At 50.0% G+C, this 26,770-nt stretch overlaps 1 protein-coding gene across 1 annotated transcript in view; it reads left to right on the plus strand.

Moving 5' to 3' along the window:
* ABCD3 (ATP binding cassette subfamily D member 3) overlaps positions 1-26,770 on the plus strand; it is a 310,675-nt gene that overhangs the window by 160,459 nt on the left and 123,446 nt on the right. Inside the window, exon 7 of the mRNA XM_085601490.1 lies at positions 17,098-17,221. Coding sequence (XP_085457616.1) covers positions 17,098-17,221 — 124 coding nt within the window. The remainder of the gene's footprint in view (positions 1-17,097; positions 17,222-26,770) is intronic.

A 26,770-nucleotide genomic window follows, 5' to 3' on the forward strand; every position in this document is an offset into this window, starting at 1 on the left:
GACTTTTCTTCAGATTTTACTCGGAAAACTCGACATTTTCTGACTCCTTTAAGCTATTCTGCTGGGTTTTTTTTAGTTTAATTCCAATTGTTTCCAGTCAGAATGCCTCCCTTATTCAAGAAATGCCGTTCCTGTGGCAATAAGATGGCACTGGCAGATCCACACTCTGTTTGTATTGTGTGTCTTCCATCCTCACATAATCCTGACCACTGCCCCCACTGCCAGAAATTTTCCAGGCGCACTGTATGCGATAGAGAGCGCATAAAACCTACATGCCCAGCTGGAGAGGGAAAGAAGTAGTGGTGACCATGCACTCTTCAAACCACCCTCTTCAGCCAAACATCATAAACGGCGACATACCACCTCTCCTGAGCCCAGGAAGAAGAAGGTTCCAGGAGATTCAACGTTGAAGTCACCGTCAAAGACCCAGGTTTTCTTCTGCGTCAGGAGACTAAACACCATCTCGACGTCGAGATTCTCCGCTGCATGCAAGTAAGTCGGCGTCGAGGCACAGCACTTCGGGCTCGAAGGCTGTTGGTCCTATGAGACCCGGAAAGTCTCCGACGTCGAGGCTTCCATCGACGTCGAGACACTCTCCGCCACCCTCGAGGGGGTCAGCTTCGAGAGGTGCGACGACTAGCATCTCGCCGCAGGTGAGCCTGTCGACGTCAAAAGCTTTGTCAAAGTCTTATCATTCGACGTCGAGAAGATAGACTCCGACTCGATGTCATGGAATGTCGATGTCGAAAGCGTCGGACCGACGGCGAAGGTCTACATCGAGATCACCAGCCCGACAGCGAAGGTCGACGTCAAGGTCTCCATATCGCCATAGGCGATCAACGTCGAGACGACCGTCGAGAGCGGAACGGCGTTCCCAGAGCAGATCTCCTTGGTCGACTCCGATGGTGATGCAGACTTCATCGACGTCCAGGCGTTCGACGTCGAGGGATAAAACTGCAGTGGCCACAGAGGAGACCCAGCGTAAAGTGATATCCAGGTCCAGATCGTCATCGGGGAACCAGTCATCGTCCCCAGGACGGCATTTTGTGCAGATTACTCCGTAGAAATCCCCTAAGGCTGCAGAAAAGTTCAGTCTCTCACCTCGCTGGCTGGAGGATGTGGGTACAGGTGACTGCAGAAGTCCGGGCTCGGACTACTCTTGCACGTATTCGCCCTCTAGAATCTCCCCACGGAGAAGCAAGTCTCCTCCTGGTAGACCAAGATCACCTTCCACACGCCGATCACGGTCCAGAGAACGTTCTTCTCCTCACAGAAGGCCAAGATCACCTTCTAGACGCCGATCAAGGTCCAGGGCTCGTCGCAGCGACCGTCCCCACAAGAGACGACGCACCAGATCACCCACATGGTCTTCCTCTACGAGGTCCTCGGTCCGGGACTATTCTCCGACCTTCTCCTCGACTCCTCCATCGCTGGTGTCTCCCATCGATGACATCACTACCTTCTCTGATGTCCTGGGAAGGGGTGCGCAGAAACTGAACATCACATTGTACACCCCTGTGGTTCCCACATCGATTTTATTTGACACCTTACACCATCGCACAGCTCCCAGACCACTGCTTCCTTTGGTGCCAGGACTGTTGGAGCCAGCTATGACCACATTTCTCACTCCTGCTACGGTGGGCTCTGAGCCTTTAAGGATCGCCAAGAAATATAAGGCCCCAGCCGAGGATCCCTTATTTCTAAGAGCGGATCCACCAGCGGACTCCGTTATTGTGGCGGCTGCCATGAGGTCGCACTCTGCATCTGTGTCATCTTCTGTCCCCCCAGAGAAGGACAGTAAGCAGATGGATTCCTATGGCAGGAAATTGTGCAATACATCGGCTTCATACATGAAAATTGCGAGTGCTTCAGCCCTTCTAGGGCGTTATGATCGATATCTTTGGGATTCCCTCTCCAGGTTCGCTGAAAGGCTCCCTAGAGAAGACAGGCAGGATTTCAACGAAATTCTTCTTGAAGTTGGGCTTGTAGCCAATCAGATCATAAGTGCGGCTGCGGATGCGGATGCTTCAGACCTCGCCGCTCATGGTTACTCCCATGGCGTATGTTGTCGACGCTCAGCCTGGCTGCGACTAACAGGCCTCAAACCTGATGCGCAAAAGAAGATTTTAAACTTGCCTTTTAACGGATCGTCCTTGTTCGGGGCTCACGCCGATGACGAGATGAATAAAATTAAAAAATAAATGGATACCGTCAAGGCTGTTGGGCTGGAGAAGCGCAAAGAATATCGGAAGCGCTTTCGGCAGGGCGACAAACGTTCCTTTCAACAGAGGGTTCAAACCCCTCAATGGTCCTCTCAGAATCAGGGCCCCAATTCCAGCAGAGGGGTTGTGACAGAGGAAGAGGTAACTCCAAGCAGCAGTCCACCACGAAGCAGCCTCCCAAACAGTGAGGCCTTACTTCCTCCGCGCCCATTCACCACTCCAGTAGGAGGAAGTATCATTTTTCACCTGGAAGAGTGGGAAGCCATTACAAGAGACAAATGGGTACTGAATATTGTACAGCATGGTTGCTTGCTGAGGTTCAAGTCTCCCCCTCCGCAAGTACCCCCGCAATTGAAGCACCTTCCTCAACTTCAAAATCGGCTTTTACTGGACGAAGTAGCTATTCTCCTCTCCAAGAAAGCCATAGAGGAAGTCCCACCTCTCCAAAGAAATCAGGGAGTATACTCCCGCTACTTTCTAGTTCAAAAGCGAGGAGTGGCCAAAGAGTACAGACCTTTCCTCGACCTGCGCCTGCTAAACATCGACCTGCAGGACGCCTAGTTCCACATCCCTGTGTCAGTGAAACATCAAATTCCTCATGTTTCAGGTCTCTCTTCACCACTACCAGTACCGAGTACTGCCGTTCGGCCTCAAATCCGCCCCACGGACATTCTCCAAGTGTATGGCGGTGGTAGCTGCCTTCCTCCGCAAGCGGAAGATCTTCGTCTATCCCTATCTAGACGACTGGCTCCTGAAGAGTTCCACACCTGTACTACTCCAGAACCATCTCTCGTACTGCCTCAACCTACTACAGTCCTTGGGATTACAAGTCAACTACAAGAAGTCTGTCCCCAATCCCACTCGGCGGATACACTATCTGGGTGCCTCCCGGGACTCCGCAGAGGCAAGCGTGTGTCCTTCGGAGGAGAGGTTATCATCAATGCTTCCCAAATGCCACACTCTTCTCTACACTGCATTTCCCACACCCAGGCAGGTGTCTTCACTACTGGGGTCGACGGCCTCTACAACAAGCACTCGAAGATCAATGGTCGCAGAGTTCAGGTCGCTGGGAAGATCGTGTCTCTCTCCACCAAGCTGCCAGGGACTCCATCAGATGGTGGATGAAACGTTCTCATCTTCTGCAAGGAGTTCCTTTTCATCAGACGCCTCCAACACAGACAGTGGTCACAGATGCCTCAATGCAGGGCTGGGGTGCTCATATGGGCCAGCTTCAGGTACAAGGTCTCTGGTCCAACACAGAAAGAAGTTATCAGATCAACTTCTTGGAGCTACGTGCAGTCCATCTGGCTCTCAAATCCCTGTATCCGTCTCTTCAATCCCTCCACATTCGGATTCAGACAGACAACACAACAACTATGTTCTATCTGAACAAGCAAGGAGGCACCAGGTCTCGAGTCCTGTCTCTGGAAGCCCAATCCATTTGGCAGTGGCTGCTGGCGAGAGGCCTTTCAGTCATCGCAGTCCACCTGCCAGGAACCCTGAACGTGCAGGCAGACGGCCCCAGCAGAGACTTCGTAGAAGCGCACGAGAGATCTTCCGGCAATGGGGAGTACCGGACCTTGATCTGTTCGCAGATGCGGCAAACAAAAAATGCCCCGTCTTCGCCTCCAGGTTTCCCCAGCAGGGATCACGGGGGAAACGCACTTTTGATCAGCTGGTCGCAGACATTGCTGTACGCTTTTCCTCCTCTCCCTCTCATCCCAGCGGTCATACAGAAGTTCTACAGGACCAACACAAAGATGATCCTGATAGCACTGGAGTGGCCACACCAGTGGTGGTACCCGGATCTCCTCCAACTGTCAGAGGTACCACACCGGAGGTTGCCCTGCCTCCCAAACTTATTGACCAAGAACCAGGGGAGAGTGTTCCATCCCAACCTCCCCTCCCTCCGGTTGACTGCATGGCTCCTGAAGTCATCCAGTACGGACATCTAGATCTTCTGGCTGACTGTATGAACATTCTTCGAGAAGCAAAGAGGCCCTCCACTAGAAAGTCCTATGCCTTCAAGTGGAAGAGGTTTTAAATTTGGTGTAGGGATATCGCTCTTGATCCCACTCAAGGTCAAGAACAAGTGATTCTCCCCTACTTACTGCACTTGGCAAAGTCTGGTCTAAAGTACACCTCTATCAGAGTCCACTTAGCTGCTATCACAGCTTATAGAAAGTCTCCTACCCAGGCCTCATTCTTCCAACTGCCTGTAGTCAAAGATTTCCTAGAGGGGCTTAAGAAAGTGTTTCCACCAGTGAGGTCCCCTTCTCCTCCCTGGGAGCTTAACATTGTCCTCTCCAAATTGATGGGTGCTCCTTTTGAGCCTATCCAGAAGGCATCTTTGCAGCATTTGACCTGGAAGGCTGCTTTCTTAGTAGCCATCACTTCAGCCCGCAGGGTAAGTGAGATTCAGGCCCTGTGCTGCAAGGAGCCTTACACTGTTTTCCACGCCAATAGAGTGGTACTACGTACTCATCCGAGCTTCCTGCCCAAGGTGGTCTCTGATTTTCACATAAATCAGGTTATCCCGTTGCCCACTTTCTTTCCTCTGTCAACCACTCCCCCCGGAGAGAGACTTACATTCTCTAGACCTCTGGAGGGTATTGAAGTTTTACCTTGCTAAAACCCTTTCGCTTAGAAAGTCTGACAGGCTCTTTGTCAATTATGGTTTAACAAATACCGGGCTGGCTGCTTCTAAAAGGTCTATTTCGAGATGGATTGTTTCCTGTATATCCCTGTCTTATCAACTAGCCCAACCAGACCAAGAGCACACTCTACCAGAGGGAAAGCTTCTACTGTAGCTCTCCTTCGCAACGTTCCTATATCTGAAATTTGCAAAGCAGCTACATGGCGCTCCATACATACCTTTACACGCCATTACTGCCTAGATTCAGACGCACAGGCCGATGCCCAGGTGGGGCAGGCCTCTTTGAGGACTTTATTTGTATAACTGCTGTTCGAATGTGATTTTACTTCATGTTCTATATGCTTTATTGCTCGTCCGCGAGACTTTGGGTATGGGCTTGCTACTCTATTCATAGATTATGACTATTGATGAGTATCCCCTGGATGAGAAGGATTAGTTACTTACCTGTAATCCTAGTTTTCATCCAGGGGTATACTCATCAAAGTCATAAGCGACCCACCCACCTCCCCGGACGAGCATTCTCTTCAAGTTATTGTTTGATTGCAGATCTACTCAGGTGCATGTGCACTGTCAAAAAGAATTGACCTAACTGTCACCTGTGGTGCATCATGGGAGCAAGGGGTCTCCTGCAGGTCTTAAAGGCACGGTACCCCTACTCTAATTCCTTAAAGGCAAGGTGTCAGTTTTCTTTGTTTTCTGGATACTCTGCTGCAGCCTACAGGCAAATGCCTGCAATTACAAGTTTGCTTTATGGCAATAAAGCATTGTTGTGAGACAATTGGTTTAGTGCTTCCTTGTTTCTTTATGGGTTAGGGGTACTACAATGCAAACCTATGTAATTTCAGCATTTTTGCCATGTTTGAAACATTTTAGGCTGCATGTATGTTTTCACATATGCATATATATGTGTATATATATATATATATATATATATATATATATATATATATATATATATATATGTATTTTCTATATGCTCCTGGATCCCGCACGTGGGCGGGGATTATTCATAGATTATGACTTTGATGAGTATACCCCTGGATGAGAACAAGGATTACGGGTAAATTACTAATCCTTCCTCCTCTTATGAATATTCCCCAGGCATCACACTGGGTCTGGGCACTTCAGAGCTGGACACCAGCACGCTGTCAGGTGAGCGGCTCCGCTTCGCATCATTCTGCTCCAAAGGTGACTAGTAGAGCGACATAAAAGCACCACCCATGCAAATTAACCACTTCCTTTTTGCCATCGCCTTCAGATGAGGATCAGAAGTACTTCATGGTCTTTTAGAGTGCTTAATTATTAATGATTTTCCAGTGTGTAAGGGGCAATGCCACGCCTAAGACGATAGAGTTCAAATCATATAGGGAACTGTCACATACAAATGTCTGTGGCGGACCCTCACAAAGTATGCGTATGGTGTTTGGGATCCGAGCATGACTCCAGGGCCTGCAGCGACTGCACCCTGATGATTTTGAAGGCCATATGAGACAGTGAGACCAGAGTTTACTTAGCCAAATACTAGAAGACTCCAGGGTGCGACCGGTCGAAAGGATGGTCTTGTCCCCTAAGTTTTTCCCATGGCAGATGGTCACTGTCAAAGGCCTTTGGTAAGTCCAAGAAAAAGCGTACGTCAAAGCTTGTATCTTCCCCTTCCCGCCACCCTTAGACACTAGAGAGGGCACAAAGGCATTGATGGGCCTCTCTGTCTTGCTTCCTAGCCGAACTCTCAGCAAGTAGAGGTCTTCTGAGAGGCCATGCTGTACATTTTCTGCATGTAACTATCTCCCTCTGACATGCCTTCGGGCCCCGTTTGTCTGCAGGACCTTCAGTCGGACTTCTTCCTGTGGGACCACCCTTAGTGCGGTTCTTGCCCGGTAAACCTCTATTTGGTTCAGCAGAGATTCTGAAGCACTAGCGCCTATGTTCTTTTCGCATCGACTTTTATGCTGGAGGAGGATGCGTAGGCCATCGTACTAGCCGACTCAGAGCAGAATCCACAACATCCTCAACCGGCATCAGGCCTGACCTGCATGCATCCTACAGGCAGTACTTTGGAATGAGATGTTTGCCCTTACCAGGTGATAGGGCTTAACTTTACACAATCATTTTGGTGTGCCTCAGAAAATGACAATCACAATAAAGAGTACAGCACAGTTTCCTTAATATGATGAGGAAAATTGGTATTAGGAACTTCAAGATACCAGTGGTCTGCATACTTCCCCAGACCACTGCCTTATCTCCACCTGACCTGCAAAGGAGAAAGTCTCATCCTTTGCAGTTGTTATGCAGAGGGCATCAGATTTTCTAGACTTACAACTCCCTACTATGGAGATGAAAACTAATGTCACCAGAGGGTCTTCAACCAGGTCAGGCCCATAAAGAGCCCTAGTTACCATTTAATGACACTCTTTCAGACACACTTTTGGACATGTGGTCGAAATCTTGCTTGGGTATTCCTGTTAATAGGCAGGTCGCTCATCACCATCATCCCACACCCAGCGACCCAGTCTTTCTTTCTCAATATCTGAAAACCTAGAGCTTAGTGGTACAAGCGCCCACTAGCAAAGTAAACCCCAGTACTTTTCCTTCCACTCTGCCTGATCGTGAATTTAAATTAGTAGAAATTTAGAAATAAATTGGTCCTCCGCAAACCTTACCCCTGAGGTTTGTGAACATCAGCTGCCTTTTAGGCTGCTACACTCCTGCCCTTTGGGATACAGGGACAGAGGTTTTACCAGCGGTTTTGGACGACCTTCAGGTATCTCTTAAACAGAATTTTCAAGACGGTTACGATGTTTCAAAAATTGTCAAACTTGATCTAGGATGCAACCAAATGTTTACGTTGAGCTATGGGCACTAGTGTAGCCGTTCGATGCCACACCTTAATGAGGTCTACCGGAATCTCTGGGACATGGTATGTGATGGCTCTTGCCTTTTTTCGGCGAAAAAGTAGACCTGGACCAGGAATAGTTCAAGGAGAACAGAGCCACAGCATGTTCCTCTGGCCTTTCTGTGGTTTCCCAGGACCCATTCCAAAAGTAATTTCGCCTTCTATGTGGCTATGGTCAGGTTTTTCCATTTCGCCAAGCCCAGTTTCTTCCACCAGCCCAGCAGGCTATTCCCCCCCCCCACCCCCCTTTCGTGGCCGAGGCAGTGGTTCTCAAAGACAACGCCCAGGACATCGGGGACAATGTGCAGCTCAGTCCCTCGTCCTTCCAGCGGCTTCAGCTGCAGCCACAAAACAGCTTTAATCTGCCCTTGCTGGCACACAGCCACCCTATCAGATGCAGGATCTGATATTTCCTCCAGGAGTGACAGGTGGCACTTTAGACAAGTGGGTGCTACAAATTGTACAGCAGGGCTATGCCCTCCCATTTCTTTCTGTGCTGCTGCACCAACCACCACCTCCAGATGGCTGATATGAACCACATGCCCATCTTTCAACAGGGAGTGGCGGCTCTTCAGGCCAAAGGGGCTGTGGAGAAGGCTCTGGCCTCTGAAGCAGGAATTGGGTGTTACTCCTGTTACTTCATTTTGCCAAAGAAGGACAGAGGCCTTTGTCTTATATTGGATCTTCACCATCGCAATGCCTTCTGCAAAAGGACTACTTCAAGGTGGATACTTACTGTGGTTGCCCAGGTTTCGTCAACACTGGACCCTGGAAACTGGATGGTGGTGTTGAACCTGCAGAACACTTATTTCTGTATTTCTGTCCTACAGGCACTACCTGTGGTCATGGTGGGCCGGGAATATTCTCAGTTTGCAGTTCTCCATTTCGGCCTCACCCGTACGCCTTGGGTGTTGACAGAAGTGAAGGGGGGGGTCACAGCACAACTACAGCGGTCCAAATTACTAGTCTTTTCCTACCTCAATGACTGGCTGTTCAAGGGGGTTAGTCTCATGCTGTTGCAAACCACCTCCAGATGATAAGCCCTCCTTACATAGTTGGGGTTCATTATCATCATCCTGAAATCACGCCCGTCCCCTTCACAGATGCTTCCGCTCATCTGAACAGTTCTGAATATGGTATGGTTTGTGCCTTACCCACAGAGCAGAGAGTCCAGTAAATTCACGATGTGATCCCAATGTCTCTGCCTCTGTCCTGATATGAATGTGAATTTGGAAAGTGCAAATGCTGCTTCATTAGAAGCACCCTGGCACTATGCTGATAGTGGAAGTAAACACAGAATTACACGTCATGGAACAGAGGTCTTCAGCTGGGCCTTAAACTTTCGCTCAAAGTGGACTGCAGGCATGATGGTAGAGCATTCCAAAGACTGGGAGCTAGAAAAGAAAAAGATCTTCCACCAGATTTAGTGTTCTGCACTTTAGCGACACACAGCAGATTTTGATTGGCCGAGCAGAGTGGCCTATAAGGATATTTTTTTACCTTCTCTTGAATATACCTACTTCCATTCTAATGAATTGCTCTGTGCGTGACCATAAGTGCTTTAAACTTAATTCCAGACTTAACTGGTAAGTTGCCTCCGGCCTTGTCTGATGGATTATTTTTGGAATATTTAAAACAAGACGAGATGCAGCATTCTGGACTCACTGGAGCCGCAAGAGTAAGTCCTGAGAGACTCCTGGATAGAGTATATTAGTCCAATGTGGAAGTGATTAATGTATGTACAATACCCTTCTGGGTAGCTAAGGGAAGTTATTTTTAAAACCTTCCTATTGATTTTGAAAGCCCGAAAAAGGTGGCTTCATTGACACGCACCTGAGGTTTGAAAGGTAGAGCTGTTTCCAATAACACCCTCAGATTCCTGGCAACAGTTTAAGGAGTTGGGGCTTGCCCCAACTCAGAAGGCCAAAGTCTAAGAGCATCAACTGGAGAAGGAGTACCAAACCCTAAAATTTTTAATTTATCAGAGTTAAATTGGGAACAACTGTTCATCCAATCAGCAACAACAGTAAGACAGCCCTGAAAATCACCAAGCACAGTGATCTTGAGTTGTAGGAATGCCTGCATAAGTTGTACGTCATCTGCATAAGATACACTATTCAGACCCCAACTTTGGTGATGTGGAATCTCGATGGATATGTCTCTGAGACTCATGGGGTGGTTGGCTTCCTGCTGGCCAAACATACATGTCGGCACATGCAGCCTCTCCAGTGGGACCTCAAATTGCAGCGGGCACAGCATCAGGGAAATCTGTTGGCTTGCATCCAGATTTCAGAGGAGACTGCAGAAGACCTGTAGTGGTGGCTAATGGGATACGATTGAGCTTTTTTGATGTGCACTCCGTTTGAGTCGCTGCAGGGCCTGTCCATTGTGACTTATGATGTTTGCGACGTTCCTTCTCAATGCCCTAACATAAGCTGGACGTGTGAGCAAGCAGCATGCACATTCTACTAATTCACTTTGTAAAGCTTTCTTTCTAGATGAGTTTGTGTTGCGGACCTGATTCTTTTCTACAGAAAGTGGTCACTCCATCGAATATAGGCCAGACTATCACCCTTACTGCATTCTTTGCCCCACCACATCCCTCTAAGGACGAAGAGAGACTATGCCCTGTGGACCCTAAGGCACTAAGCTTTTATATTGATTGCACCATAGAACAACGGGTGGGCAATCCGCTCTTTGTGGTGTTTTCCGGTGCAAACCACACGGCAATGGAAAATTAGAGCATCTCTCGAATTGTTCTCTGCATGTAGATTAGCTACTTAGCTGCTAAGGTGCAGCCCCCAAAAGGCTTACAGGCTCATTACACCAGAGCCAAAGCTACTACCACCCTATTGGCATGTGATATGACTGGCCTGGACACCTGTCAGGTGTTTACATGGGTGTTGGTACACACGTTCAGGAAACATTACTGGCTCAACAGAAATGTCTGTCAAGATGGGCAATTAGCCTGCTTGGTCTGGCAGGACATTTTGATCTGAAAGAAACACGTTGGTTATAGATTCCTTACCTTAGAATTACTCCCAGGCGTCAGACTGGATCTAGAAAGTTTTTTTCATCAGCAGTACCTCTGCGTGTCGGAAGGTGGCATCGGTCGGCTCTGCGTCCTTCGTTGACGTCTTGGTCGCCGGGATGTAGTCGCGGCAGCTACTTGGACGCTGCCCTCATGCGCTGACATTTCTTTCTTTTTCCGCGCCAGCCAGCGCAGATCCGGGAAGAGCGGTACCTCCAGTCATTTTTTTTACTGACCTTTTTCTCGACTTTTGTCGACTTCTTTTTCGAGCCTTCGACTCCTGGTACACGAGGGATGCCTGGCTTCAAGCCATGCGGTTCCTGTCATCGGGCGATGTCGGTGATGAATCTGCACGGCGTGTGCCTCTTTTGCCTGGAGGGCGACCACGACCCCAAGTCGTGCTCCGGCTGCCCGTCGATGAAGCAGAAGGCTTTGCGGGAGCGGTCCCGAAAGCTGCTTGAGCACCAGCAGTCGGCACCGTTCGAGGGGCCGGTCGCTTAGCCACCCCCACTCGTCCAAGTCTTCGAAGTCTTCGCACTTTGGGTCGGGTAAGTCGAAGCATTAGAAGTCGCAGAGCCAGAAGAGTCGACTTGGCGTTTCCCTCCCTTTCCGGGACCCGGAGCGACTCCCGCCCAGCTCCGTATGTTCTATGAGGCGATGCATGTCATCCTTGGGCGGCCCAATCCCGCTGGCGCGCCTTCGGGCACTGCGGACTCAGTTTGGGGGCCTAGGCCTTCTCGACCGGCAGCTCCGGAGCCGCTGGCCCCCCCTTAGATCCAGGCCTAGAGCCGGATCGGCGCCGGTTAACCTGATTATGCCTCCACCGGCACCGTTTCCTCCAGGACCACTACCGCGTTCGACACCGGTCGGCCCCCCGGCTGGCGTCGACCCCAGCCTCCATCCCAACGTGGACCCAGAGCCAGACCGGCGTCGCCCGATGACGAATCTGGTGCCGAGAGGGGTTTTTGTGCCCCTGTTCACTCCTGGGGTCCCTTTTCAACCAGAATTGCACTCTGAGGATCAGGAGGACTGGGAAGGGTCAGGTGACCCTCTGACTGACCAGTTGGACAGTGAACAGGACTGGAGAGAGGAACTGGGGGATGCCAGTGGTTTGGACACCTCCCCTGACTTTGGCATGTTGACTCCTCCTACCTTGGCTACGGAGAAGGGAGCCTCTTACGCAGTGGTGTTGCGTAGGGCGGCCGAGGCTCTCAACCTCTAGCTTCCTACGGTGGCGTTCAGGACTCACCTTCTGACAAAGGTGCATCAACCAGCTGCGAGTTCTTAGGAGCCCTTGCTACAGTTTAATGAGGCCCTCACCGACGTGGCCCAGGCCCAACACAGGGGCTCCCATGGACAGGATGATTGCCCGACGCCACTGCCCGGCTCCGGGCGAACCCACTTTCCTCTCCCAACACCCCACCCCGTAGAGCTTGGTAGTCCAAGCCTCCACTTCCAAGAGCGCATTCCCTACTGCTCCACCGGAAACGGAATCCAAGAAGCTGGACCATCTTGGAAAGAAAATGTTCTCTTCCACCAGCTTAGGACTGCGGTCGGTAAACACCGCATGTCTCTTTGGCAGTTATTCCCACTCGGTGTGAGATACGGTTGCGCAGGTGCTGCCTCAGTGTCCGGAGGAGGCCCAGGCAGTGCTGTCCCAGGCTGTCGCTGTCGGGAGGGATGTGGCGAAATTTACCATCTGTTGTGGGCTGGACACCGCCGACTCTCTGGGCAGGACAATTTCAATGTCCGTGGCACTTCTTTGCTATGCCTGGATGAGATTGACTGGCTTTTCGGGGGATGCCCAGAACACCTTGATGGACATGCCGTTTGATGGCTGATGCCTTTTTGGCGACAAAGTAGACAACGCTCTAGAGAATTTCAAGGACTCGCGGGTTTCGGCCAAGTCCGTGGGCCTCTCCACCCGCCCTGCTCAGTCTGCTTTTCGCCCCTTTCGTAGCTACGGAAGGGGGGCCCCACTACATCCCGCCCATAGCCACAGGCCGCATCAAGTTACCCAACCTTTGCGCGGCCGGGGACGTGGGAACAACCGTCGTGCTTCTGGGGCCAGCGGGTGAGCAAGTCCACCCCCCCCCCCCCCCCCACTCCCTCTGCAGCAGCCTCCAATGTTTCAGGCCCATCAAACGCGGCAGGATTCGCCATCACCTCCCCCACTGGTGCACCATCACGCCGGACAGGTTGGTTTTGTAGATAGTCCGAAGGGGCTACTCCCTCCCCTTCGAGGCTACCCCTCCAACCATGCCACCGCAATACCACCGCATTTCGGAGGATCACTTGGCCCTTCTCCAACAGGAAGTTGCAGCTCTTTTGGACAAGGGAGCCATCTAGCGCGTTCCCGTCCCAGAAGTAGGTTGTGGTTATTCCCACTAATTTCTGGTCCCCAAGAAGGACAAGGGCCAGCGTCCTATCTTGGATCTCAGGAACGTCAACCGCTTCCTCCAGAAGGAGAAGTTCAAGATGTTGACACTTGCTCAGGTCTTGTCTACCCTCGACCCGGAATACTGGATGGTAGCGTTGGACTTGCAGGATGCTTATTTTCACATCCCCGTCCTGCCGGCCCACTGGCGTTACCTGTGGTTCACTGTAGGCCATGAGCATTTTCATTTTACCATGCTCCCCATTGGCCTTACCAGCGCCCCCGGGGTGTTCACAAAAGTGATGGTGGTTGTCGCAGCTCATCTACGCAGATCAGGGGTTTCAATCTTCCCCTATCACGACGACTGGCTGTTGAAGGCAAGCTTGCCCCAGGCAGTCTTCTCCCACCTCCTGACTACAGCTGACCTCCTGCATTCGCTGGGGTACTCAATCAACGTGCTGAAGTAACTCCTGATTCCCTCTCAGAAGCTCCTCTTCATCGGAGCAGTTCTGGACACGACGCGGTTTCGGGTCTATCCTCGCGAACAGCGAGTCTAGGATATTCAGGCTATGATTCAGATCTTTCCGCCTCCATCCTGGGTTTGTCAGAATGACCCTGAGGCTGCTGGGCCTCATGGCCTCCTGCATCCTTCTGGTCGATCATGCCAGGTGGCTAATGCGGGCTCTGCAGTGGGACCTGAAGTTCCAGTGGGCGCAGCATCAGGAGAATCTGTCAGATTTGCGTCCAGTTCTTGGAGGGGCCCTGCACGACAACTGCAGTGGTGGCTTATGAACAAGGATTTGGTCAACGGCAGATCCCTCTCCCTTCCCCAACCAGAGTTCACAGTGGTGACGGACGCGTCCCTTCTGGGATGGGGCGGCCACATGGGGGAGGCGGAGATCGGAGGCTTCTGGTCTCCCTGGAGTCTGGGCTCCACATAAACCTTCTGGAGCTTGGGGCGATTCGCCTTGCACTCAAAGCATTCCTTCCCTCTCTCTGGGGAAGAGTAGTGCAGGTGTTCACGGACAACACTACCGCCATGTTGTACTGCAACTAACAGGGCGGGGTGGGGTCGTGGACTCTATGTCAGGAAGCCCTCGGCCTCCGTCTCTGGACATGGCTGGAACTTGGTGGTTCAACACCTGGCAGGTTTACTGAACGCCAGGGCCGACTAACTCAGCGGCAGGTGCATGATGGATCGCGAATGGCGTCTTCACTCCGAGGTGGTGCAAGGTCTCTTTCAACAGTGGGGAGAGCCTTGGTTAGATCTATTCGCCACCGAAGAGAACGCGCAATGTCCGCAATTCTGCGTGTTGGAATTTCCAAGGCAGCACTCGCTAGGTGATGCTTTTTGTCACGAGTGGAGTTGCGGTCTGTTGTACGCCTTTCCGCCTATACCACTTCTGCCCAGTGCTGAAGATCAGGCACGACCAGGCCCAAGTTATTCTGGTTGCTCCAGATTGGGCAGGGAGAGTCTGGTATCCCAAGCTGCTCAACATGGCCATCAATCCTCTTCGGGAGGATCTTCTGTCGCAGCAACAGGGGACGGTCCTCCACCCGAACCTGTCCAGCCTCCACCTCCCTGCGTGGAGATTGAGCGGCAGCAGTTGACGTCTTTCGACCTGCCTCCTGAAGTCTGTGATGTAATCTTAACAGCCAGGCGTCCTTCCACTAAGATGGTATACGCCTGCCCGTTGAACAAATTTGTGGCATGGTGCACAGCAAAGGCTGTGGATCCCCTCTCTGCCCCTCTTTCTGAGGTTCTTTTGTTCCTTCTTTCTTAGTACCCAGAGCAGAGCCCTGCTGGGACAATCAAGGGCTATCTTTCGGCCATCTCTGCCATCCCTTTTCAAGTCCCCGGTGGTAAATAGTTTCTTGAAAGGCATAACTCATCTCTTTCCTCCTATTCCCTTTGTTATGCCTCAGTGGAACTAGAACCTTGTTTTAACTTATTTAATGTGCGCTCCCTTTAAGCCACTTCACAACTGTCCTCTGAGGCTCTTAACTCTCAAAACTGCATTCCTGGTAGTCCTCACCTCTGCCAGACGGGTGAGTGAGCTCCAGGCTCTTTCTTCTAAGCCTCCTTTTCTATCTGTGCATCCGGACAAAGCTGTCCTCAGGACTCATCCATCCTTCCTGCCCAAGGTAGTCACTGCCTTCCACAACGGGCAGACCATCGCTTTGCCCACCTTCTTTCCGCCTCTGCATCCTTCGAAAGAGGAAGAGAGGCTTCACCGTCTGGACCCAAAATGTGTGCTTTCTTTCTACCTGGATCACACAAAACCGTTCCGGGTGGATGACCAACTCTTTGTTGGCTAACTGGGTGCCAAGAAAGGTCGGGCCGTACACAAGCGAACCATTTCTCGATGGGTCGTTTTGTGTATAAAAGCATGCTATTCTCTGGCTAAAAAGGAGCCTCCAGTGGGGCTACGCGCCCATTCCACCAGGGCGACAGCAGCCATTACTGCCTTGGGAAGAGGAGTTCCTCTACATGACATCTGTCTGGCAGCTACGTGGGCATCACTGCACACGTTTTCTAAGCACTACTGTCTGGTCACCCAAGTCCGGAAAGACTGCTTCTTTGGCCGTTCTGTTCTCCAGGACTTTCTGGTGTGATCTTGGTTCGCAGACCCACCACTGGGTTTGGAATTGCTGGGGTATCTATTCTAAGGTAAGGAATCTATAACTAACGTGTTTCTTTCAGATGAACAAGTTACTTACCTTTGCTAACGATATATCTGTAAGAAACATTAGTTATAGATTTCTTACTTCCCCACCCATCCTCCCTTTTCTGCGAACTGATTTCTAGGGTTAAGGACATCCCTTCAGAGCCCTAGTTTTGTGCACCAGTGGTCAGTGTCTTGTATGGCTCTGCGATTCTAGTGCGGAAAGTAGTGTACAGAACTGACATCAGATCGTGAGGGCGGCGTCTAAGTAGCTGCTGCGACGTCATCCCAGCGACCACGACGCCAACGACTGACGTGGATCCGACCGATGCCACCATCCGACGTGGAGAGGTATTGCTGACGAAAAAACGTTTCGGATCCAGTCTGATGCCTGGGAGTAATTCTAAGGTAAGGAATTTTTAACTAATGTTTCTTACAGATATATCATTACCCAGGTAAGTAACTTGTTCATCTTAGCCAGTTGAGTAACCACCACCGTGGGAGGTACTGCTGTGGTATGTATTCACAAGGTCGTGAATCTGCAGTTGGAAGTATTTATCGGAAGTACAAGTTACTTTTTTTCGGTAATTTTCCTGTGGATTAGTCTATCTAACCACGGATTCCTCACCAACCCACTCTTCTCCCCGTTCTGTGAAATGAACTCTCTTTTTTTCCATCTAAAAATGTCCCAATCCAGAGATTTGCACACTGGTCCTGCCGATCAGATGTGCGCCTGAGGGCGCAGATAGGCTAAGAAACAAACTGACGTCAGTGGGCGGGGTTGGTACTTCTATGCGGCTCCGCTTGTCACTTCCGGAACAGAACAACATTGGCTCAATCGCACGACGCCACTTACTGGTGAGCAGGATTACTGTTTAAAGTTTGCAGATCCAGTCTCACATCTGGAATATATTCACAAGGTGAGGAGTTCATGGTTAAAAAGACTACCCGCTAAAGATATAGTTACCAAAGTTATGAAAAGTGTTTTTGTACAACTCAACAGGCATATATTCTGGTCTACGAATAGAGCGTAGTATGCCTGGTAGAAATATGGTTAAATAAAATGTCCCTTCATTTTATCTTGTCCCTAACCTACCATGATTGTGATTTTATCTTGGTGCTGCTCAGCGCACTCTTCTCTTTGCATAAAATGTCCTTTTCATTTTAACTTCGTAATGCATGTAGAATGAGAAGCTATATTTGATGGTTTAAAATATTCACAATCTTATTTTGTTCCCCTCTTTCTAATAAGATCTTATACGTATTACAAAATGGGAAATTTAGACAACAGGATTGCCAATGCAGATCAGCTGCTTACGCAAGATGTGGAAAGGTTCTGCAACAGCGTCGTAGACGTGTACTCCAACCTTAGCAAGGTGAGTGAGGTTCTGTGACTGATACTGTTGTACAATTTTGCAATTCGATTGACCTGAGGTATAGCGCTGTGCTTGTCTGAATAATGTACAACTTACATAAAATAGGATATCGTAATATATACCCTTCTGTTTCTCTTTCGTGATTTGATTCAACAATACTTCACCTATGTTTGATCTTGCTTCGTCCGGTAATGTGTGAGAGTCCGTCTTTTCCTCTGAGTAAATGAACCCAAGGAGTGGGGTCTATTTTTCTAGGTTCGAGGATACCCTATATACTGTTTTTAAAATTAAGGAGGATTGGCAATAATTGAGTGTTAAAAGGACCGGTCACGCCAAGCTGACCATGGTACTTTAATAAATGGATTTAGTTAGGTTTAGCAAACGATCGAAAGAGCGATACTTTGGTAAACAGTTGATAAATAGAAGAAAAGGTTCACAAGAGAATAATCACTTGAATGTAGCTTTTAAACCAGGTAACCAGAAGAATGTGGCCAGCTGTACCGTGAAAGGCATACACTATTCACACAGACAAGGCAGTAAAACAAAGGGGCACATTGTTGTTTAGATTTCTTGATGGGGAAAGATAGTGCAATCTTTTAATTCTCAAACTGGTAGGGCATACATAAATGTGTGGGACAATGTCTTGGAAACGCTCAAGTTATGATAAAATGTTCATCTAATGCTTTGTTTAACAGTAGCTTGTTTTAGCACACTTTTTTACTTGATATAGATGCTAATCTAAAATACTTTGTGCAATCATTCTAGATAGATGATAGAAAAGTACTTTTTGACCAGGCCCTTAGTGTCCTACTTGAAGGTCCCTAAACTCCCTTAGATCCTCCTTATTCCCACTTCTTAAACATCATAGTGTAAAATGTGTGCTTGTCATATTAATGTGTTGACTTGTGCCTAAACTCTTGATTCGTCAATTCTTTAACCGCTCAGCTATATGTAACTACCGAAGCTGATCTTGGCCTTCTTGGCTTACACTATTTAGCGTTTCTCAATATGCTTTGATGGTTGAGGAAACACATATTGATATAAACACATAATGTTGATCTATAGAATATTCCTAGTATTTGTTTCATTTCCCCCTAAGTAGTTGAGAAGCCTGCTGTTCAAACAGTGGTGGTGAGATCTGTGAAAAGGGATAATGCAGTTGAAAGCTTCAGTAGGGACTAATGGTCAGATATATTAAAGGGCTTTACCCATTCTCTGTCTATGGAAAAATGTGTTCGTACATATGTCCCTATATGCCTTGTGCTGGTGCATTCCTCTCCATTGCAGTCCTAATTGTTTTCTCTCCACCATCTGTCTGTTTCTTGAGGACTTCATGTTGGTATCCATTAACAGGACCACAGATGATTTGCAATCATTATGTTATTGACGTGCATGTTTGTTGTCACCCTTCTATTTATCATAAAGACCGTAACCCTCCCCACCTTCCTTTCTGATCTGCTAATGTGACACAACGTCCCAGGCTTGGACTCTTGCCTCCTCACTCAACCTCTCCTCCATCCTCACCCATTCGGTGTTTACAATTCTGCCCCACCTAAGATTGTCTCCTTTATGTCCTTTTGCACTGCTCCTGTGATTTTTCTCCTTGGCCAGTGTCTTAGCAGTGGATATGTAGGAAGCACTCAACTTCACAAAGACTGACTTCATAACTCTGTTCAGCAGGCACTTGTTATTTTTCTAACCTAAAATCTCCAGGGAATAATGCATACAGATAGAAAGCACACACAACTTACCTCAATATTTTAAGCCAAGATTGTGAACTTTTTTTAAAAACGTATTTGTATTGCAACGCTGCATAATTAACACTGGACATAGTCATCCTAAGAATTTTTCAGTTGCCCCATAAGGGCTGTACAACAAATTACATCCCATCAATCTATCTGAGCATCTGCGCTCTTTGCTTTGGGGCGTATATTCTCAATCTAGTGATCTGATTTCATTCACGCCTAGGAGAAATACATGCCGCAACATTTTGTTTTGATCCATCAAAAGTTGATTAACCGAAAAAAAAAAAACTAAGTGGTGTATCTTGGCAGTGACTAGTGATGGAACTTCATCCCACACATACCTTGTGCATATCATTTAGAGCAGGCATTGTGGATCTATTATTGATACTAATCTGGTAGATAACAGAGGGACAATCTATAATGCTCTCCTACGTGAGGTATTGCTGCGCAATAGGGCCAGGATTGTTGTCTGTTACTGTGTTCGATTTAAGAGAAATGTGGTGCGACTGTTTCGCCCTCCTCCCCCTCGACCCGATCTCCAGGTAGCTTCAACCCTGCCAGCATGTTCCCACAGTCCTCTAAATCATGCTCCGCGTTCTCATCTGAGCGTACCACATGCAGGAGACCCTCCTCCGCCACCCCCCATTCTCGCATGTTCGCCCTTCATCTGGGATCTAGTCACCCGGGATCTAGTCACCCATTACATACCCACCAGAAACCTTCGCTCTAGCCAGACCTTCTTAGCTACACCCCTCAGAATAAAAAAGACCAGGTCGGGCGGCAGGACGTTCGCCTATAATGCAGCCAAGACCTGGAATGCTCTCCCTCTGCATCTCAGAGCCAACTCCAACCTTTCCTCATTCCGAAAGCAGTTAAAAACATTCCTTTTCAATCTCACCTATTAATCCCCTCTCAGCCACTCTATGAGGTCTCCTCTATTATCCTCAAGCGCTTGGACGCCTCCGGGCAGCAATTCGCGCTTTACAAATGTACATCCATTTCCATCCGTACACTGTTGGAGGGACAGTGTGTGTTCAATGTATGGCAACGTGCAAATTTGTGTCCTATTCGTGTTCTCTCTCTTGGTGTCGGGAGGACTCCTAACAGGCAATGCTTCGTTGATGCCTCTATCTGAACTGCTGTGGCTGATTGGAGCACCTGAAGTATTTGTTGCCAGTACCAAGTATGTAAACTTTATATAATATTTTTTTTAATGGTAATTTCCAATCTCTGACGTTGCTGTGGTGAGACACACTCATTACAGACAAATTGCTTACTCTTCTTGCAATATTTATTGCATGCAAGGCTGCCTAAATGACGTCAAGGACTTCCTCTCAACATGCGTCTTACCATGAATTGCAAACAACAAATGTTGATGTAGTCTCATGATAACCAGTGAGTGACTACGTTCCAGAGGCCCTCACTGGATACAGTGTGTTCCCTCTTGGATTAACTCAATCTGATAATTTCTTCAGAGTGCCTGTGAAAGTGCTGTAAATGCCTTGAAAGTGCTTCCACCTATCACTTATCAATTAATTGTATCTGCTTTCTGCAAGTTAATATAGTGTTTCATTAAAATTGATTCTCAAGATTTTAATTGGCATAATTCAAAAATCTATTCTAGTCCATTATATATCTATATCTCTCTCGCTGATAATTTCCTCTCTCTCAGAAATAATCCAGCACTCCAAGGGGGGGTTATTCACTCAACATTTATTTAGTGAGTTAGATGGCATCCACGCGTCCCGGCTGTCACATGCAGCCTTGTTCACGATGCAGATAGACATTTTTTCACACAATAAATACACATCTATTGAAACATGATCACAAAGGACAATCCCAATGCACATCTCGGCCACTGATTTCATTAAACCGGGCGCCATCTTTTAACGTATTTAAAACACTACTAAATAAATGCTTTTTCTTGCAAGTGCATTATTAAAAGCATTAATACAAGTTAATCACAACGTACATTCAACACTATGTTCAACTTAAGAAATGAAAAAATAATTACAGCATAAATTTTATTTAACGGAATGTTTTCCAATTAACCAATATACGCTCCACGTTCGCCCACTATGTACTGTGGTGCATCTGATAATTTATCACTATGGTTTTTTTTAAAGTGCTACAGTACTGTTTTTTAAAGTGCTAGTGCATTTTGTTCTCCCTTTTTCATTTTTATTTGATTTTAAATCCTATTTTATCCATAAACAATTGTTATTGTATATTAAAATGTCATATACTTTCTAGTTAGATTAAAGTGCTAGTGCTAAATAATCCAAAGTGCAAGATAATAAAGGGCATGTGTCCCTTGTCCTTCTCCTGATTTATAATTAATGATGGTTTAAAAAAAAAAAAGGGGGGGGGGCGTGGCTTGGGCAAGATGGCCGATCGGACCTAATCCGAGTCGGCTCCCGTGCCACCCTAGTGTCTCCCCGGTTGCTGAGCTGTCCCAGGCGGCCCTACCATCCACCAGGTGCCATTGCTGAAGATCGGGCACACGCCGGCATGATCCAGACCGGCCTTCTGACCGTCTGAAGCTCCCGCCGCCCGACAAGCACAGCCGCGGCCGAGTCCTGCTAAATGGCGGCCCCCAGAGACGTGGCCGCGATGACGGCCTGACGATGCCGTACCGGCGGAGACTGGAACAAGACAGGTGGCCCTACCTTCCACTGGGTATCTCTACTGCAGACCGGGCACCAGCAGGCACGATCCGGATCGACCGTCTGCCCGCCTGAGGCTCCCGCCGACCGACGAGTAGAGTCGCGGCCGAGATCCACAAGATGGCGGCCCCCAGTGACACGGCCGCGCTGACGGCCTGATGATGCAGTATCGGCGAGGAGCGGAATGAGAATCCCTATCTGCGATTGCCGGCCATCTTCGGACCCCCGCGCGACCCATAGACGGCCCCCTGGCGCGGTGGCGCCCCGGCTCAGCGGGTGAGTGAAGCGACCTCCCCTAGTGAAGAGGGCATCACCTGTGCACACGCGGGCTCCCCACACTGCGTGACATCCCCCGGGAGTATCACAGAGGCCCGTGGCGGGGGGCGTGCATTTCCCGGCCCTGGAGCTGAGGAGGCCAGATTAATCGGAGGGGGCAGCAGTCGAGACCTGCGGACACGCTCTCCTCGTGGGCAGCCTGGGATAGCTCCGGGGACCACGCAGTAGCGGCTTAGACTGGAACGAGGGGGTTCAGCAGCGGGCGGCCCACAACAGAGCGGCCGGGGGGATGCTGGGGGCCAGTCGGTGAACGCCACACTCCCTGCGGCGGAGGCCCTATCGCTGCTGCGCCCACCTACAGCGACCAGTGAGACAACACGCGATCTGCGCGCCCCCACCGGAAAGCAACCTCTTTCACTGGGTGAGCGGGGTGCCCGGACGGGAGAAGCCTTATGCCTGTTAAGAGGGGACAGGTCAAAAGAAACACCACGGTGAACACCTTCTCCCCCACGGACAAGAGACCTTCCGGGGCGCCGGCCGATACATCAGATACAATGGCGCTGACCAAGGAGGACCTCCTGTCCTCTCTGAGAGACTTCAAGGCCGAATTACAGGCGGAGATCAGCCGGGATGTACAGCACACCATTGATCAGCTGCGCTCAGATCTCCAGGACAAACTGTCCGGCCTCCGGCAGGATGTCGACGCGGTGGGCACGCGGATGATGGATCTGGAGGCTCAACACCAAGACCTGAGCGGCAGGTCATCGGATCACTCGTGACAGATCCAGGCCCTCCAAGAACAAATAACACAGACGCAGCTCAAAGCCGAAGACCTGGAAAACCGCGCCCGGCGCGATAACATCCTCGTGCGCCACCTTGAGGAACAGGCGGAGGGCCCCGATCTCGAGGCCTTCTTGGAGGGCCTCTTCGCATTGGTGGTGAAGCCGCAAACTCTAAAAATCAAGCTCGACCGTGCGCACAGGGTCGGCTTCCTAAGACCAGGTGACAGAAGGCGGCCGAGGGACATCCTGGCTAAATTCCACTCTTACAAAGTCAAGGAAGCGGTCCTGGCGGCGGCCAGATCGTCCCCAGAGGTCTCGTTTCAAGGCTTCACCTGTTCATTATTTCAAGACCTGTCTCCGGCTACATTGGCGAGAAGACAATCCTTTAGGCCACTGACAGCCAAGTTGCGAGCTGAGCGCATCAGATACAGATGGACCTTCCCTTTTGGCCTTTCTTTCGAATATAAAAACAAGCAGCGGACTGTTGTGGATCTCTCGGCCGGCCGGGCCTTGTTGGGACTTTCCCCCTCGGACGACGTGCAGGAGGATCCAGGAGACACAGCAGCCAACCGCTCTGGGGCGACGGCCAGGGGATGGGCCACGGTGGGCCGCTCTCCTCCTCGCTGACTCCACGAGGGAAGCCTCCCTGAGGTGGACTTTACTACGGGGGAGACCCTGTCTGGCAGGTGCAGACCCTAACGGCTCCACGTAGCGAATACCCCGCCGGGGGTTGGCGCCTGTGCTGGTGGAGGGGTCACTCTGAGTATTTGCTTACATAATCCAGCATTGTCTGGGTCCTGGGATCAGCACTTTTGGATGATTCCTTTTTGTTTTTTCTTTCAGGTTTATGCAACCGGGGTGGGCGGGTTGTCACGGCCCTCCGAGTTCTCTACCTCCAGATGGTATGTCATTTTGGGGTTCTTCGGGTATTTCTTTTTCTCTTTTCTTTCTATTCTGTCTATCTTTCTCTCTTTTTGTCTAGGAGAATGGGGAGATCTCCACGGGGGGTGGGACGGGATGGGGGACCGGGCCTTGAGAATTGCTTTGTCCAGAGAATTGTTACCTGCCCCGCGATGGTTTTGTCCATAGGTTCATGGAATGTGCAGGGGCTTAATTCTCCCCAGAAACGGCAGAGGGTGCTGAAATACATATCTGACCACGACTTGGATATCGTCGCACTCCAAGAAACACACCTCCGCAAGGGGGATGAACACAGGTTGCGACACAGGACATACCCACTCATTTACAGCTCCTCAGCCACCACCAAGCATCGGGGAGTAGTGTTGATGTTTCATAGCGGGGTGAAGTTCCAACCCTTGGATGTGCGCTCGGACAGGGAGGGGAGATGGGTGATGGTGAAGGGGATTATCAGGGGTCAGATATGTACTTTTACCTCAATGTATGCACCAAACACGGGCCAGGCGGGGTTTTCGTCCACCATCTGCACAAAATTGGAGCAGTTTGCGGAGGGTTCAGTCGTCCTGTTAGGGGACTTTAATCTTATATGGCAAGCGGATCTTGATAGTTCTCGCGCGCAGAGGGCGGAGTCGGGTTCATTTTCCCCAGCCACTAGGCAGCGCTTTTCGGACCTTGGCCTATGCGATGCATGGCGCACACTACACCCTTCCACAAAAGATTATACCCACTTTTCGCACGTGCATCAATCCTACTCCCGTCTCGATTACATTTTCATTAATCGCTTTTTATCGGGATCTCTGAGAGACGCTCAGATTCTCTCCCTTTCAGTCTCTGACCATAGTCTCGTCATGGTCACCCTCCATTGGGACGGCCCACGGGATCGCCAACCTAAGTGGTACTTTCCTGCCTCTCTCACTAGGGACATAGTGCTGCATAAATCGTTACCGGAGGCCATTGAAGAATTCTTTACCCTTAATGACACCGAGGCGACCTCGGAGCTGATCCGGTGGGACGCCTTCAAGGCGGTACTTAGGGGCAAATGCATCGCACTTAATTCTGCGCTCAACCGTCAGAGCGGCAGCGGAGCTTGTGGCTGCGGAGCAGGCCCATGAGGCCAAGCCCTCCCGCATTACCTTGCGTCCCCTTACGGCTCTGAGGGGAAAATTGAAGGAGATATACACAAACGGGGCCAAACTCGCCCTTCTGCGCCTGCGCCATACTTAGTATGCCTAGGGGAATAAAATTGGGAGACATCTAGCCCGGCAGCTTCGCGTTAAAGGGGACAAAGAATATATAGAGGGGATACGAGACGATACAGATACGGTTCTACACTCCGATAAAGGAAAGACAGAATGTTTTCAATCTTTCTACAATAAGCTGTATACCTCTGACTCTCTTGAGGCCCAAGTACAGAATGAATACTTGCAGGGTCTTTCACTGCCCAAGGTCGCCGCCTCTACCAATGCAGAGCTTTGTGCCCCTATCTCACTAGAAGAGGTCACCAAAGCCATTATGGCGCTCAAGCTCGGCAAAGCACCGGGGCCAGACTGCCTCTCAGCCCTCTTTTATCGCACTTTTGAGCCGGACTTGGCCCCGCGCTTGCAGTCCCTTTTTAACGCCATAATCGCCCAGGGTGCAGTTTCGCCCTCCATGGCGGAGGCTGTCATTACGGTCATCCCGAAGCCGGGAAAGCGCAAAGATCACTGTTCTTCAAACCGCCCTATTGCTCTGCTGAACTTGGTCGCCAAATTGTACTCCGCTATCCTGGCCGCCAGGCTCAATCCCCTTTTGGCGGCATTGGTACACCCCGATCAATCGGGCTTTATTCCAGGAAGGCAAACCCACGACAACACGCGCGCCGTATTGTACACCTGATAGAAAAAGCCTCCAAAAAGCGTATGCCGGCTCTACTAGTCGGTCTGGATGCAGAAAAAGCATTCGACCGGGTGGATTGGAGTTTCTTATTCTCCACCATGCGGCAGATGGGCTTTGCAGACTCCTTCATTGCAATGAATCAGGCCAACTATCGGACTCCCACCTCGCGCGTCCAAGTCAACGGGACATGTTCGGCTCCTTTTTCCCTTTCTAGAGGCACGAGGCAGGGTTGCCCCCTTTCCCCCCTTTTGTTTGCCTTGAGCATAGAACCCTTCGCGCTGGCCATACGTCACAACCCACAGGTATCGGGCATACCATTTACGGGGGAAGAACACAAGATATCCCTTTTTGCGGATGACGTTCTCCTCTCCCTCACTCGACCATCTACTTCACTCCCGACTCTCCATGCAGAGTTGCAGCGCTTCGAACGGGCAGCGGGGTTCAAAGTAAATTTAGACAAATCCTATATTCTAAACCTCACGATACCCAAGGAAGAGCTCCCCAGGCTGCAACGTAGCACGAATTTCCAATGGGCGACTAACTCACTCCAATACCCGGGCGTTCAGCTTACTCCGTTAGTGGAGGATTTGTACAAGGCCAATTTCCCCCCCCCCCCTTCTGGCTCAAATTAAGGCTGACCTAGCGCGTTGGAAACCGCTATTTATCTCTTGGCTGGGGCGCATACACTCGCTTAAAATGACGATATTACCGAAACTACTGCATTTATTTCAGGCCCTCCCCATTGAGGTCCCCCTCTCCTTCTTCTCGATCATGCGCTCTCTCTGTTCCCGTCATATCTGGCAGGGGGGGAGAGCCCGCCTGTCCTATTCCCTGTTGCGGAGGCCCCGCTCTGCGGGCAGAGCGGGCCTTCCCGACTTCCACCTCTACTTTAAAGGCGCGGCACAGCTGCGAGTGTTGGTTGAAATGGTCTAAAAGAGAGTCCGATAAACATTGGTTACATATGGATAGGTCGGTTGCGGGACGGACAATCTGGGACCTGGTATGGCGCACCAAACAAGATAGGCCGGATAACACGTACATTAGTACTCCCACCAGAACGACACTGCGGGTCTGGGATGCTATCTCCGATGATGATAGATGGACCACTTTCCCTTCCCCTCACACACCCATCCACGGGCATGCAGCCTTTCCACCAGCGCTCACCAGAGGGCCATTCAACGCCTGGGAAGAGGGGGGATGCTTAATGATAGGGCATTTACTTGGGGGCACTAGGATGATGACGTTCTCAGAATGCAGGTCTGACTTTCGCCTTCCGCAAGCTGAACA

This window comes from Triturus cristatus, chromosome 4_2 (assembly GCF_964204655.1).
Source record: "Triturus cristatus chromosome 4_2, aTriCri1.1, whole genome shotgun sequence".
NCBI classification, from domain to species: domain Eukaryota; kingdom Metazoa; phylum Chordata; class Amphibia; order Caudata; family Salamandridae; genus Triturus; species Triturus cristatus.